The following is a 15,270-nucleotide window of genomic DNA, read 5'->3' on the forward strand; positions in this document are numbered from 1 at the left end:
CAGGGGGGTCTACATACAGCCAGTGCGGGGCCCTTTTTAGGGGAGATGCTGGGGCATCCCAGGGGAGAGGGCTGTAATTAAAGCCACAGTAATTTATTGTGATTTAAGGCAATTCAATACAGACCCACATGGACACATGCAGCACAGCAAGGGGGAACACCAAAAACACTGGGGACCCCACTGGGATCAGCCCAGGAACTGGGGGGGACCATGGATTTGGGAAGGCTGGTGAAGTGAGGAGGGGTCATGCATCACCCTAGGGAGGTACTCCACATTTGGGGGAGGCTCCTGCGCACCCCGGCTTTCTGGTCAGGAGGGAAAAGACTCCTTGCCCCTTTTTTGGGGGGCAGGACAGTCTTGGATGGGTACAGGGGGGAATCCCATGGCCAAGGATGCTCAGGCAACACCATCCCAATGCCCCCCGGGAAACCCAAAAGCTGGTTTATGGGTGTGGTGGTGGCAACCTGGACTGGGGAGATGACCCCAGCTCAGGGAAGGATCTCAAGGTTGTGGAAGGGAGGAGAGGAACCTTCAGTCCCAGGTCCCTGGCAGAGTATGGCTGCCTTTGGTCCCTGGATAGAGGGTCCTGGGGTAAGATGAGGGGATGTGGTGTGTTGGGGGCAGGCAGTCAGGGTGGGGGGGTTTCAGGGGACATGGGAGGGATGGGGGGAGGTTTTATTCCCCGTGCCTTCATGTAAGAGAGGAGTTGGTCAGGAATCTCGGCCAGGACTTCCCGTGCCAGTCCTGCCATGCTCAGCCCTGCGCCAGGACCCCCTGACATGTAGTCACGAAATGGAACAAACTGGAGGGGCACAGCAGGGCAAAGCAGTTGAGGGGGTCCAGGGCCGGGAAGCCCCCAGAACTGTGTGTCCCACACACAGCAGCTCCGGTGTCCCCTCCCCATTCCTGATGTCCCAGTGTCTCTCACATCCAGGTACATACTAAGATCCAGTGCCCTCCCATATCCTGGTACCACCACCCCCCCCAATACCCTAATGTATTCCCACATCTCCGTGTTCCCCATTTCCCAGTACTTCATGTCCCAGGACACTCCCACATCCACGTGCATCCCAATACCCCTCCATATCTCCACATCCCAGTGCCCCCTCCTATTTCCCAGTACACCCCCATATCCCACTATTCCCCACATCCAGGTCCATCCTGGTGACCCAGTGCCTCCTTCATTTGCCAGCACACCCTCCTCCTGTCCCAGTGCCCCCCTCATTCTCCAGTGCACCCCCTTTCCGCTATACCTTCCCCCTTCATGTCCCAGTGCCCTCAACATCCAGGTACATCCCATATCCCAGTGCCCCCCTCCAATGTCCCATTGTTCCCCCATGTCCCAGTGCCTCCTAATGTCCCCAGCTCCTCCCCACATCCATGAACATCCTAAGTCTCATTGCATCCTTTTTTCACAGCACAGCCCCCCCCCAAAAGGTTTTAGTACACCCCCCCTTCATGTCTCAGTGCAACTCAATATCCCAGTACATTCCCTTCCATGTCCCAGTGCCCCCCACATTCCAGTGTTCCCCCATTTCCCAACTTCAACCCCCTTCATGCCAAATATGTGCCCCCCATATCCTAAGATACCCCCATGTCCCACTGCACCCTGGTTCCAAGATACATCCCAAATCTCAGTGTACCCACTTTTCCCACCATGTACCAGTGCATCCAATGTCCCAGTGTGTCCCCCAACTGAGGTACATTCCAAACCTTAGTGCATCTCTCCCATATCACAGTGAACTGCTCCTATGTCCAGTACATCCCTGACACCCCAATTCCCCCCATTTCCCAGTAAACGTCCTTGACATCCTATTCATGTCTCAGTGCCCCTCCATATCCTAATATGCTCCCATGTCTCCCTGCATCCTCATCCCAAGGTACACCCCAAGTCCCAGGGCACCCTCTTTTCTCAGTGAAGCCCCCGCACCCTGTCCCAGTGTACCTCCAAATCCCAGTGTGTCCCCCAATCCTGGTGCATCCCAAACCCATCACATCCCCTTGCCCAGTGTTCCCCCAAATGCCAGTGCTGCCCCATATCGAGTCCACCTTATCATCCCTCCACTCCAGTCCCACCCAGAGCACCCCAGGAGTGACAGGGCTGATTTGAGGTCACCAGGGCACCCCCTCCACCACCCTGCTGGGTGGAATGGGAGGGGGTCTCCAAATCCCTCATTAGTGAGGTCAGTACCTGGACGATATCACGCTCAGCCACTTTCCCACGGGAAGAGATGCGGATATCATCCCCATCCAACTCCACCATGGCTGGGAGTGATGTGGGGGAGTTCAGCAGCACCCCGTGACCCTCACCCCATTATGTCCCTCTCAATTCCACACGCAGAACTCCCAAGCCCCCTCCTGGGGTATGCTGAGCCCATTCATATACTGGTACATTCAACTCTCAGTTCCAGTGGCCAAGGGACCCCCCCATCAATCTCCCCAGTCTTCCCCTAGTTCCCCCCAGCCCCCAAATCTTACCATCAAACTCGGCCTGGCCAACCCCCACGATGATGATGGACATGGGCAATTTGGCAGCCTGAGGAAACCAGGGAGTGAAGGGAGTCTCATGAAATTTAATGATGTTGCCACCAAATGAGCTGCCCTCCCCTTCCCTGCAGCACTCAGGGGTGCCAACACCCTCTCCCCCAAGGATTTCAGCCCCTCACCACCCCCCATCACCCAAGGGTCTCAGACCACCCCACTGGCACTGGGGTGTTCCAGGAACTTCCCAGCTCCCTGGAAGCACTCAGGGGTTCCAGACATCCCTACACCCCAAACCTTGGGGGTCCCAGCCCCTTCTCAACCCCAGGGGTCCAAGCCCTTTCCCACCTCTCAAAGGTCCCAATCCCTCCCCACTGCCTCGAGGACCCAGGGGTCCACACACTCCCCAGCACCCAGGGCTCCCAGCCCCTTTCCCACTGCTCCAGCACGCAAGGGTCCCAGCCCACATCCTCCCTCTCAGCTTCAGGGTCCCAGCTCCTCCTTATCCAGCCCACCGCCCAAAGGGTCCCAGCTATCCTCAATCCCTCTGAACCCAGGGGTCCAAACCCCTTCCCATCCCCTAAGGGTTCCAGCTCCTCTTCAGCACCCAGTGGTCCCCAACCTTTCCCATCCCCTCAAGGATCCCAATCCCTCCCCACTGCCACTGCCCCCATCACCCAGGGGTCCCAGGTTCCCTGCCCTCAACACCCAGGGGTGCTACCACCTGCCCCAATGCCACCACGAGGGTCTCACATTGACAATGGCCTCCTTGGTCTGGGCCATGTCAGAGATGACACCATCAGTGATGATGAGGAGGACAAAGTACTGGGACCCATCCAGAACTGTGGCCGCTGAGCTGGGGGGACTCTGTGTGACGCCGGGGGGTGCAGGACCCCATCCCGGGGCACGGGGCTCCTCTTACCGGGCAACATGGTTGACGACAGGGGCAAAGTTGGTGGGGCCATAGAGCTGGACACGGCGCAGGCTGCGTTGATACGCCTCCAACACCCCCGCAATGCCATGGCACGCCGGGTTTGATGCATCCCCATTCTGCCACAAGGTCACCAGGACCATGGTGACACCACAGCCCACCCCGCTCCCCATGGACAGGGTGGCACCACAGACCCCATCCGCAGACAAGGATGGCACTGCCGTGGCCCCCAAATGCTAACAAGGATGATCCCACCATGTCCACAATATGGTGACAAGGGAGACACCAACATGTTCCCAACTCAGTGTCAAGAATGATACTGCCATGGCCCTAACCCAGTGAAAAAATGATGATGCTACTATATTCCCAACCCAAGACAAGGATGACTCTACCACATCCCCAATCCAGATTCAACCCAAACACACTATGTATCCAACTCGGTGATCAAGGATGAGACCACTATGACTCCAAACTGGTGACAAGGACAACACCAAGCCCTTTCCTAATCTGGTAACAAGGATGACACTGCCATGTCCCCAGAGCAGTGAGGAGGATGACACCACCATAGCCCAAACCCAAGGACAAGGATGATACTTCCATATCCCAAACAATGTGACAAGATGATCCCACCATGTCCCCAGCCAGGTAACAAGGACACCACCCTTCATCCGCACTCCTGTCCCGCCTTGTCCCTCACCAGTGGGAACTCGTGGGACACATGCCCATCTGGGGGGACCTTGGCACCAAAGCCAAGGGCTGGGAACATCTTGTCACTGTCGTAGTCCTGGATGATGTCCCCCACAGCCCGCAGTGCCAGGCTGTAGGCATTCAGCTGGAAGGGGCTCAGGTAGTGCAGGGACGTGGGCTGCGAGGGGTTCCCTGCATGGGCACAGTGCTCAGCACTCCCACAGCTCCCCCAGCACTATCATAATCCCCTCAGTACCCCCAAAACATCCCCACTACCATGGCACCACTATGGCCCAACCAGGTGGCAAGGATGACGTCATCTTATCCCCAAGACAGTGACAAGGACAACAATGATCCCACCATGTCTGCAAATGCCACCACATCCCCAACCCAGTGGCAAGGGTGACACCACCATATTCTTAACCTGATGACAAGGGTGACAACACCACGTCCCCAACCTGGTGACAGCTGATCACAAGGATGACACCACCATGGAACCAACACAGTGACAAGGGTGACACTACCATGTCCCCAACACACTGGCAAAGACGACACTGCCCAGCCCAGTGACAAGAATGGCACCACTCTGTCCCAAACTCAATGACAGTGATAATGGCACCAAATCCCCAACACAGTGACAGATGGTGACAAGTATGACACCACCACAGTACCAGTACAGTGACAAAATAACACCTCCATGGCCCCAAACCCACAACAAGGATAATGCCATCATGACTCCAACCCAGTGACAAGGGAGATTTCACTGGGTCCCCAACCCAATGACAAGGGAAACGTGACCATGTCCCCAACACAACTACAAGAACAACACCATGTCCCCAAACTGGTGACAAGGATGAGACCATCATGATGCTAAACTGGTTACAACTGCCCCAAATAAATCTCCCTGGGGGAACAGAGCCCCCACTCACCATTGGATGCCGTGAAGTCGATGGCCACTGTGAAGTTGAGTTGGGTCCTGGGGGATAAAGTGGCCTTGGGGTGACACAGGTGTTAACCTGTGGGTTTGGGGGGGACACCCCTAGGGCCACAGGCTGGACTGGATGCACCCATCACCCAATTCAGAGCACCATCAAGTGTCCCTGCTCTGAGGTGTCACCACACTGCACCTAAGGGAGCAGCTGGGAGTGCTTAGGACCCCCAAATGAACAGTTTGGGGTGCTGGGGAGCCCCTGTCCATGCAGGAGCATCTAGGTGGGGATGCTGAGGACGCCCAGTGGAGAAGATGGGGCTGGTGGGTGTTGAGGACCCTAAAGGGAGCTGTTGGGAGTGCTGGAGAGTTACAAAGGGAGCAATTGTGGGTTCTGGAGGCTACCAGTGAAGCAGCTGTGGGTGATGGGGATGGCCTGCCCCCAAGGAGGCATCTGGGTGAGAGTGCTGAAACCCCCAGTGGGGGAGCCAGGTGTGCTGAGGACCCTCAACTGGAGGCCTTGAGGATCCCACAGGGAAGAGTTGGGAATAGCAGAACCCCCACCCTCCCCCCACCCCTCCCTCCCATCCCTGAGGGAGCAACAGGGGGTACTGGGGACCTCCAAAGGAGGAGATAGGTGTCCTGGGAACCCCACCCCTGCCAGTGAAGGGCTGGGGGTGCTGGAGATTCCTTGCCCTTGAAGGAGCAGCTCAGGGTGCTGGGTACCCCCAAGGAAGGAGCTGGAGGTGTTCAAGACCCTCAAAAGTACAGCTGGAGGTGCTGTGGATCCCCTGCTCACCCGCCCCTGATGTAGTCCAGGAAGGTGTGCTCGGCCTCCACAGCGAAGGACAGCAGTGTCACCTGGGAGGACATAGGGCTCAGGGGAGGAAGTGTCCACACCCCTTGTGTCATCCCCCCCGCCTCTGCACATCCCCATCCTCACTGTCCCTGAGTTCAGGTACTTCTTCTTCTTAATCTTCTTCCGGGGGTTCACCACCTGCAGGGATAAGAGGGGAAGGAAAGGAGCTGCTTCTCACAGGGACAGGAGGCCCCAGTGAGCAGTGTAGGGGACTGTCACATCCTGGGGAACAGAAGGGCACAGAATATCCTGGAGGGCAGCAGTGGGACAACTGTGCTGAGGTGCAGAGAGAGACCTTCAGGAGCACGCGGTGGGCTGTGCATGTAGGAACCCTGTGATTGTAGTGCAGCTGGTGATCCGTGGTGGTGGCTGGGGAGCAGTTGTGAGTGCTGCACCCCAGGGTGCAGTATAGGAACCATAACACCCCAGGGGTGCAATGTGGGGACCCCAATACCCCAGGCTGTAGCACAGGGAATCCTGGGGACTGTAAATGTCTATGACTGCAGCATGACTCTGGGCACCACAACACTTCAGAGTGCAGGAGGCAGACCCTGGGGTACATGACACACCAGGGCACAGTGTTGGGAGGGACCCTGGGGGCAATAACACCCCAGGATTGCATCATGGAGTATGTAGCACCCACACAGGTGTACACAGGCACCCCAGCACCCAGAGGTGCAGCAGAGAGAGGGATGTTGGGGACTGTAACACCCAAGGGGTGCAGTGTTAAGACCCCAACACAAACAGGTGCAGCACAGGGATCCCAGGGGGGACAGCAATGGGATTGTGACCCCTATGGGGGTGTGCAGGACCCCCCTGCCCAGGTACCCATCCCTCCTCACCTCGTACACGTTTAAGTGGCTCTGGCCTTGTGCCAGCTCCCGGTAGCTGGTGGTGAACTCCCCGATGAAGTCATGGCTGCAAAGCCGGTGGCTCTCCATCAGTTGGGCTAGGGAGGTTCCCATTACCCCAGGGGATCCCCATCACTTGGGGTGGGGGGTTGGGGGGTTTACCGTTGACCAGGAAGTTTCCCATCAGCCAGGGAATCCCAAATAGCCAGGAGGGATTCCCATCTGGGGGTCCCCATCACCCAGGATGGGGGGTGGGGGTTCCATCTCCCCGGGGATGCAGGGGTGGCAGGGGTCCCCCTCGCCCAAGGGGTCTCTGTCACCTGGGGGGTGGAGGTCCAGGATGTGGGAGGCCCCCAGGACTACATGCAGCTTACCTGCCATCACGGTTCCAGTCATAAACCTCAACTTTGATGGTTCTGCAAGGCGTGGGGGGGGGGGGTCACTGACATCCCCCAAATCCCCTTTGCTCCCCTCCCCTGGAGACTCATCAAACTCATCCCCCCACTCCCTGTGGGATTTGACACCTCTGTGGGCTTTTTCCTGCTTCTTTCTCCCCCTTGTTGGGATATTTTTATCCATCGTTGCCAAGCAACGTTCAACACGGGGCCAAAGCGGCTGTTTACCAGGACAGCAGCTGGTGACACTGGTTTGGGATGGAAGGGGAGCGGTATGGCTCAGTGACAGCTGTGGTGCCCATTGCCCAGATAGGTAAACTGAGGCAAAAGTGGGTAATGCTGCAGGGCGAGGGTGGGTGCTACTGGTACCACAGAAACAGGGGAAGAGGGTCTGGGGGTCTCGGTGGCCACAGAGATAGGGGAAGGAGGTCTCAGGGAGGGTGGAAGGGCTACAGGGGGTCCTGAGGCACCACAGAGATGGAGAAGGAGATACAGGGGTCTTTGAGACCACAGAGCTGGGGGAAGGGGGTCCTGGAGGTGCTGGGGTACCACAGGAAAGGGATTCTGGAAGAGAGAGGGGAAGATAGTTCTGGGGTATCGTGGACATGGAGTGAGGGGGGCTCTGGGAGTCCAGAAATGGGACATGGGGCGCAGGGGGTCCTGGAGGACCTGGGAGATGTGGGAAAGAAGGAAAAGGGTGTCCTGCGGGTCCATAGAGACAGGGAACAGAGCTGCATGGGGAACTGGGGCACCATGGTGAGGAAGGGGGTTTGGGGGGTCTCAGAGGACCACAGAGATGGGAGTGCAGGGTGTCCCTGGGCATGACAGAGATGGGGGAGGGGGTTCAGGGGGTCCTAGTGGACCCTAGAGATAGGAAGAAAAGAGGGAAGGAGATCTCTGGGGCCAAAGAGAGGGTTCAGGGGGTCCCAGTCGCCTGGCACTCACCGGTCATGGTCCCCATTGCAGAGGGCACGCACAGGAATGGCAAAGGCTGCCCAGACAGGGTTCAGTGTGTTCCGCACCACTTCTGTCTTATGACAGATGGTGAAACTGGGGGAAGGACAAGGGAGTCACTCTCCCATCCCAACACCACCCCCAGTCTGTAACCCCCACAGTGCAGTGAGGATTTTTGGACACCCCTGCCAATGCCAGCCCATGGGGACATAGGGGCATCCTGTGTTGGGGCTGAGCCCTCCCATGAGGTGTGGGAAGGTCACTGCAGTTTTGAGAGGGGGTCACTCACGTCCCATCTTCGTTGCTGCGGTAGAAGACCATGAAGGGGTCAGATTTTCCGAAGAAATCCTTCTTATCCAACTTGTTGGCGCAGAACTGGAGTGTGGCCACGTCCTGGGGGGTGGAATCGCAGGGGATGAGGGTCATCCACCCTGCACCCCCCTCAGGGGTGGGATCCTGCGGGGCGGCTGCTCCATGAGGGATGGAGGGATCCAGGACAGGCGGGACACACCATGGGGATACGAAGCCCTTATCCTCATCTTTGGGATACGGGCTGGTGTGTCACAGCCACCCCCGATATTGTGGGGACCCCAGGCTATGCCCCCTCCCCTGCCCCGCAGCGGCTCACCCGGCAGTCTCCCAGCTCTTCAGCGAGGAGTATGATGGTGCCGCACTTCTTCTCCGGAATGCCACTGCTGGGATGGGATGTGAGCATGGCAGGGGAACACATGGTGTCCTGGGGGTGTCCCCTGCACACTGGGCACCCCAAAACTTACTCATTGGAGGCGGCCAGGGCTGGTCTCTTGCCCCGGGGGTGCGTGGTGGCTGTCTCCATCCTGCAGGGACATACATTGAAGGGTGATGGAAGGGATCCCTGCCCAAGAAAAAGCCTCTCCCAACCCAAAAAAGGTAAGTTACAAAAAAAAACCCTCCAGCCCACCCCAGATTCCAGTACCCTAAAAAGAAGCAGTTTCTCCCCTCAAAAAAGCCAGTCCCCAAAAGACATTTAGCCTCCCAAAAAGTCAATTCCCACAAAACAAATTGCCCCCAAAAAAGACAACCCCAAAATTGTCAGATCCCTCCAAAAGCCAGATCCCCGCAAAAGCCAGATCCCCCCTCTCAAAAGTTCCAAAAAAAAAAAAAAAAAAAACCTCCAAGAAAAAGCCATATGCATCAAACCCCACCAAAAAACCAGAGCCCAAATACTGCCTTTACTACCAAAACCACTCCCCACTCCCCATGCCCGCCCCCGGCCCCCCATAAAAAAAAAAAAACCTCCAAAATGCCACTGTTGGTTCTGGGGTCTGGGTCCATCCTGGGCACACTGAGAGGGACCCGGAGATACATGGGGACATGGGGGCCAGAGGAGGCTCATATGATGGACTTGTTTGGGGAGGGGACTTTGGGACTACTGGGCCAGGGGGGTTCATGTCAGGGGCTTCTCCGGGGGATACATGACGACACTGAGTTTCCCAGTTTTCTTCAAAATACTGGTTTTGGAGAAACCCAGGGTTTTCTCCAAAGGGGACATGGTGATCTCAGGCACACTGGGGCACAGGCAGGACTCATGTCAGGAGCCGCTCCATGGGAGAGGACATGGGGACACTGGGGACAGTGAGGGAGGTGGCTCATGTTGGGGGCTTCCCTGGGCAGAGACATGGGGACCCCGGGACACTGGGGCCAAGGGGGGCTACCATCAGGGGTTTCTCCAGGGCTGGACATGGGAACTCTGGGGACTTTGGGGACACTGGACCACAGCAGAGGCTCACACAAGGGGTTTCTCCACAGGCAGGGATACGGGAACACTGGGGAGGTTCATGTTAGGGGCTTTTCTAGGAGGAACATGGGCACACTTGAGGCACTGGGCACACTGGGGCACAAGAGGGGCTCATATCAGGGGTTTCACTGGGGTGGGACATGGGGACACTGGGGCAAAGGGGAGGGCTCACATCAGGGGCTTCTCCAGGCGGCTGCCAGCTGAGCCCACAATCTCCCCCAGGGTGCAGAATGCCCGGCCCAGGAAATCCTGCAGAATCGGGAAAATCAGGTGTCACCAGATGGATGCCCATCCCAGGGAGGCCAGGGGAGCAGGGCTGATCCTGCACTTACATGCTTGGAGAGGTCAGGGGTCTTGGAGTCCACATCATACCTGGGGGCGGAGGGGACATGTGGGCATGGAACGGGAAGCAGGAGCCTTGGATGGGACAGGGAGGAAGACAAGGATGGGATGGGAAGGGGACAGGGAGGGGCAGGGATGGGATGAGAGAGGGATGGGACATAAATAGGAATGGATTAGGTATGGGGACAGGATGGGATGGGATGGGATGGGATGGGATGGGATGGGATGGGATGGGATGGGATGGGATGGGATGGGATAAAGAATAAAAACCGGATGGGACAAGGATGGCTACAGGGACAGGATGGGATGGGATAGAGACATAATGGGATGGACAGGAATGGGATGGGGATAGGGACAGGATGGGAGAGAATGGAGACTGGGTACGATAGGGATGACAATGGGATGGGACAAGGATGGGGACATGGATGTGAACAAGGGTGGTGATGGTCCAGGAATAGGGACAGAACAGGGACGGGGACAAGGGAGGGGCTGTGCCAGGGTGGCCAGGGAGTGACTCTGGGGGACAGGGGGGTGACACTGGGGTCACAGGGGCTACTCACAGGTCAAAGCGCAGGTTCTGCCGCTCCTCGAAGCAATAATCAAGGACAAACTTGTGCAGGAAGTCAGGATTCAGGGAATTGTCGATGACCTCGGTCCGGCCAAACTGGGGAATGTGGGGACAGCAGGGATAACGGGGTGACAGGAAAACATGGGATGGGGACAGTGACATGGGGATGTGATGATATGGACACAGGGACATGGGGACATAGGGATGGGAACATGGGAATACAGGACATGGGAACACAAGAACATGGGCATGGGAGGATGGGGATACAGAGATATGGGAACACAGACACAGAGACATGGGCATGTGGGGACATGGCAATGTGGTGATGTGGGCACAACGGTATGGGGACATGGAGAGGCAGAGATATGGGGGCATAGGGATGGAAATATGAGGACATAGGAACACAGGAAAATGGGGGCATGGGAAGGAGGGTGGGGACATGGGCATGGAGGCAGTGGGACATAAGAATGTGGACATGGAGACATACAGATAACGGGACACAGTGACATGGAGACACAAGGACATGAGAACATGTGGACATGGAGTTGGAGATGTGAGAATATGAGGATATGGGGACACAGCAACATGGGGACACAGCAACATGAGAACATGTGGGCATGAGATTGGGGACACATGTGGGCGGAGGAGGAGACAGGGCAAGGGTGGGCAGCAGCTGAGCAGGCACGTGTGGGGACACGCGTGGGAAAGGGGAGGGCAGGGGCGGAGAGGGCCCAGGTGCCGCTTTGTGCCGCAAGGCCACCCCCACTCCCCGCTCATTACCCCACAATTAACACCCTGTAATTTACAAGAGCCAGGCCTGGCTGTGTGCCGACAGCAGATTGTCTGGCTTCTCAGAACCTCAACATGCTCCCCAGACCCCCAGGATGCTGGGTGGCAGATCGCTCTGCCCCCGGGCACTGACTGGATGGCTGCTGCATCCCAGAATGCTCATGTTCCGGGTGCGCAACCCGAAGACGCTGATTGCTCACTGGTGACTGGCTAATTGGTTGGCACTCCAACACCCTGATTGGCCAGTTGGCCAACACCCCAATATACTCATTGGTCAGCCCCACAATGTGCCAATTGGGCAGAATTTGACTTGCTGATTGGTCACCTGCCCAGCACCCCAACACCCTGATTGGCCAGTTGGCCATCACCCCAATATGCTGATAGGCCAGAATCTTACATGCTGGTTGGCTGGTTGGCTGCCATTGACATGCTGATGACATGCTAGCACCCCAACATTCTGATTGGCTGACTAAGTGCACCCTAATATGCCAATTGGCCAACTGAGCACAGCCAAACATGCTAATTGGCTGCTCCCCACCAATTGGGTCACTCACCTCTCGCCATTGGTGGCTGCCAGGGCACTGCGTGTACAGCACACAGACTGCAGGGGAAGGGGTCAGGGGGGGCGGGTACCCTCAGAGACTCCCCAAAACACCCCAGAGACCCCCAGAAATCTTAGACACACCAACATTCCCAGAAACTCCCAAAACTTCCCAGAGACCTACCAAAACACCTGAGATTCCCCCAATACCCCCAAGACCCCTCAAGATCCCCCAGACACCCCCAAAATACCTCAGACGCTCCCCGAATCCCCCAGAGCCTGCCAAAACCCCCAAAGACCACTCGAAACCTCAAGGAATCACAACACTCCCCAGAGCTCCCAACACCCCCAGAACCCTCCAAAATGTCCTTGAGACCCCAAAAGCTCACAGAACCACAACAATCCTGGAGACCACAACACTCCCCAGAGACACTGACACTCCCACAGACTCCCCAAAACCCCCAGATACCCCCAAAATACCTCAGAGCCGCTCCCCCCCAACCCCCCAGAAACCACCAAACCCCCCAGAGAGATAAACATCCCCTGAGCCCACAACACCTTCCAGAAACCCCAAGCCCCTGAGAGCACCTAAGAGCCAAAACATCCCCAGAGACCATAAACCACACCCCATCTCCCCTGCCCCACTCACGTGGGTCTGACTTGGAGAAAGTGTCCTTGTCCAGGAGCTCCCTGGGGGGGAAGGGGGGAATGAATGTGAGTGTGAGTGTGCATTCATGTGTGTACACGTGTGTGTGTCTGTGTGTGTGCATGTATGTGTGTGTGTGTATGTGTGTGCGTGTGCAGGTATGTGTATGTGTGTGCGTGTGCATGTGTGTGTGTGCGTGTGCATGTGTGTGTGTGCGTGTGTGTGTGTGCATGTATGTGTGTGTGCGCGCGTATGTGTGTGTGTATGTGTGTGTGTGTGTGCGTATGTGTGTGCGCGCGTATGTGTGTGCGTGTGTATGTGTGTGAATGTGCATGTATGCGTGTGCGCGCGTATGTGTGCGTGCGTGTGCATGCATGTGTGTGCGTGTGTATGTGTGTGTGTGCATGTGCATGTGTGTGTGTGTATGTGCGTGTCTGTGAAAGTGAGTGTGAGCACCTGGCTGTGCCTGTGACTGTGAGTACTCCTAATATAGTCAGATGTGCCCCAGAACAGACATTGAGGTGGACAGCTATATGTTGAGTCGTAGCCAGTTGTGCGGCAGGGCGTGTGGTAGGGTGTGCACAGCCAGATGTGCCCCAGGACATGGATTAGAGTGCAAAACATGTCTGACACACGTTGGGGGGCCATGCACTGGGGGGCTCAACCATGTGTCAGGGTGCACAGCAGGGTGTTGGTGAGCACAGCAGGTGTTGGTGAGCATGGTTGGGTGTTTGGGTGTGCTGTCAGATGTGCCCTACAACACATGCTGGGGTGCACAGACACACCTGCACACATTAGAGTGCCATGTGTCAGGAGCACAACTATGTGTCAGGACACCAAAGAAACACCTCACGTTTCAGATGGAGGGTACAGGGGGCTGCAGGGTGGGTAGGGGTTATAGGGGATGTAGATTGTGGAGTGAGGCCCGCGGATTCAGGAATTTCAGGGTGGGCAAGGGATACAGGGGATGCAGGGGATACAGGTCCAACCTGACACCCTTGCATCCCCAGAATCCACCAAACCTCACCTCCTTTCACCCCCTGTATCCCCAAATGCCCCCTCTGCGTCTCCCACTCCCCTCAGTGCCCCACACCCTCAGCACCCTTGGCTCACCCAGTGCCCCTCCATCCCCTCCATCCCCATCCCCAGACTCAACACTCCCCATGCTGCCCATGGCCCCTCAGTGCCTCCCAGGACATTCCAACGTCTCCTAGTGAATCCCAGTGCCTTCTAGTGCATTTCAATGCCTCCAATGGCAGCTGCCTTGCTCCCCAGTGCTTACCAGTGCCTCCAGGGGCTCTACAATGCCGATTGCTCCCCGTTCCCTAGTGTCTCCTGCTGCCTTCCAGGGCAATAGATCCCAACAATTCACACCACCAACTGCTCCCACTTTCGGATGGATTCCAGTGACCCCCAGTGCATCCCAGGGGATCTCAGTGCATCACAGTGCACCCCAACACCCTTCGACGCCAGCTACTGTGGCATTCCAGTGACTCCCAACGCCTCCCTGTCAATCTCATTGCGTTCCAGTGCAAGTCAGTGCCCTACAACACCAGCTGCTCCCAACTCTCCAATGCCTCCCGGCACATCCAAGGGATCTCAGTGCCCCCCAGCACCCTCCAACGCCTCTCCCCAGTGCTTCCCAGTGCCTCTTTGTGCATCCCAGCATCCTCCAACGGCAGCTACCCTACACTACAGTGTAACCCAGTGCCTCCCCGCGCCCCCGCCGCCCGGTGCCGGCTCTCGCCGCGACCCCGCTACCTGCAGGACACCGTGAGCTCCACGCGAGTGGCCGGAACGGGACCGGGGCTGGTGCCCGGTTCCGAGGCGCCCTGGCCTGCCATGCCCCGGGCTCCGCTGCTGTCCCGACACGGACACCGGCACCGGCACCGCGATCGCGATCGGGATCGGCTCCGCCCTGGGCACAGCCCGGGTCTCCCAGCACTGGCTCTGGTTGCACACCGACGACTGGCCCGGAGTCTTCTTCGGTACCACCCGCCGGGAGACTGGGACCGCCCTTGGCACCGCCCGGGGCTCAGGGCACCGGCCCCTGCCGCGCACTGACGTCTTCTTTGGGACCGCCCACGGGGTGACCAAGACCGCCCCTGGTACCGCCCCCGGGATCGCCCCCGGAGCCCCCTCCTCTTCCCGGTGCCGCCACGGACACCCAATACTGCCCTCCCGGGATCGCTACGGAATTTTCGGGATCACCCCCAGTTTCCTGGGATCTACCCTCGCACCGCCTCAGGGCCTGCTTCCAACTCTCCGATACCACCAGGGCCCGCGAGACCGCTCCAGATCCGCCTCGGAATCGCCCCCAGATCTCCGGGATAGCCCGAGAGCCGCCTCCATAGTCCGGTTCTCCCCTGGAAGCCCGGTACTGTCCCCGGGGTCGACCCCAGATTCCCGGGATCGCTCCTGGATCAACGCCAAATCCCTAGTAGCTTCCTTGACCGCCAGCACCTCCCCCGTATCTCCCGCGGGGCCGCCTCCCCATTCCCGGTACCGCCCCAGACCCCCG

The 15,270-nt window shown here is 57.8% G+C and overlaps 1 protein-coding gene across 1 annotated transcript; it reads right to left on the minus strand.

The window, feature by feature from the left end:
• Nucleotides 1–79: 79 nt before the first annotated feature.
• Nucleotides 80–14,791, minus strand: LOC306812683 (copine-5-like). Its single transcript, XM_079327476.1, has 21 exons — nucleotides 14,511–14,791; nucleotides 12,753–12,793; nucleotides 12,117–12,163; nucleotides 10,766–10,869; nucleotides 10,196–10,235; nucleotides 10,036–10,112; nucleotides 8,863–8,922; nucleotides 8,715–8,778; nucleotides 8,376–8,479; nucleotides 8,078–8,182; nucleotides 7,112–7,153; nucleotides 6,729–6,804; nucleotides 5,971–6,024; nucleotides 5,827–5,888; nucleotides 5,029–5,075; nucleotides 4,110–4,291; nucleotides 3,404–3,531; nucleotides 3,235–3,337; nucleotides 2,479–2,536; nucleotides 2,192–2,265; nucleotides 80–802 (listed from the first exon to the last, which is right to left on the minus strand). The coding sequence occupies exons 1-21, from the start codon at nucleotides 14,591–14,593 to the stop codon at nucleotides 629–631; spliced, it is 1,725 nt and encodes a 574-aa protein (XP_079183602.1). The 5' UTR covers nucleotides 14,594–14,791; the 3' UTR covers nucleotides 80–628.
• Between the last annotated feature and the right edge of the window lie 479 nt (nucleotides 14,792–15,270).

The sequence above is a fragment of the Erithacus rubecula genome (genome assembly GCF_903797595.1).
Source record: "Erithacus rubecula genome assembly, chromosome: 26".
NCBI lineage: Eukaryota > Metazoa > Chordata > Aves > Passeriformes > Muscicapidae > Erithacus > Erithacus rubecula.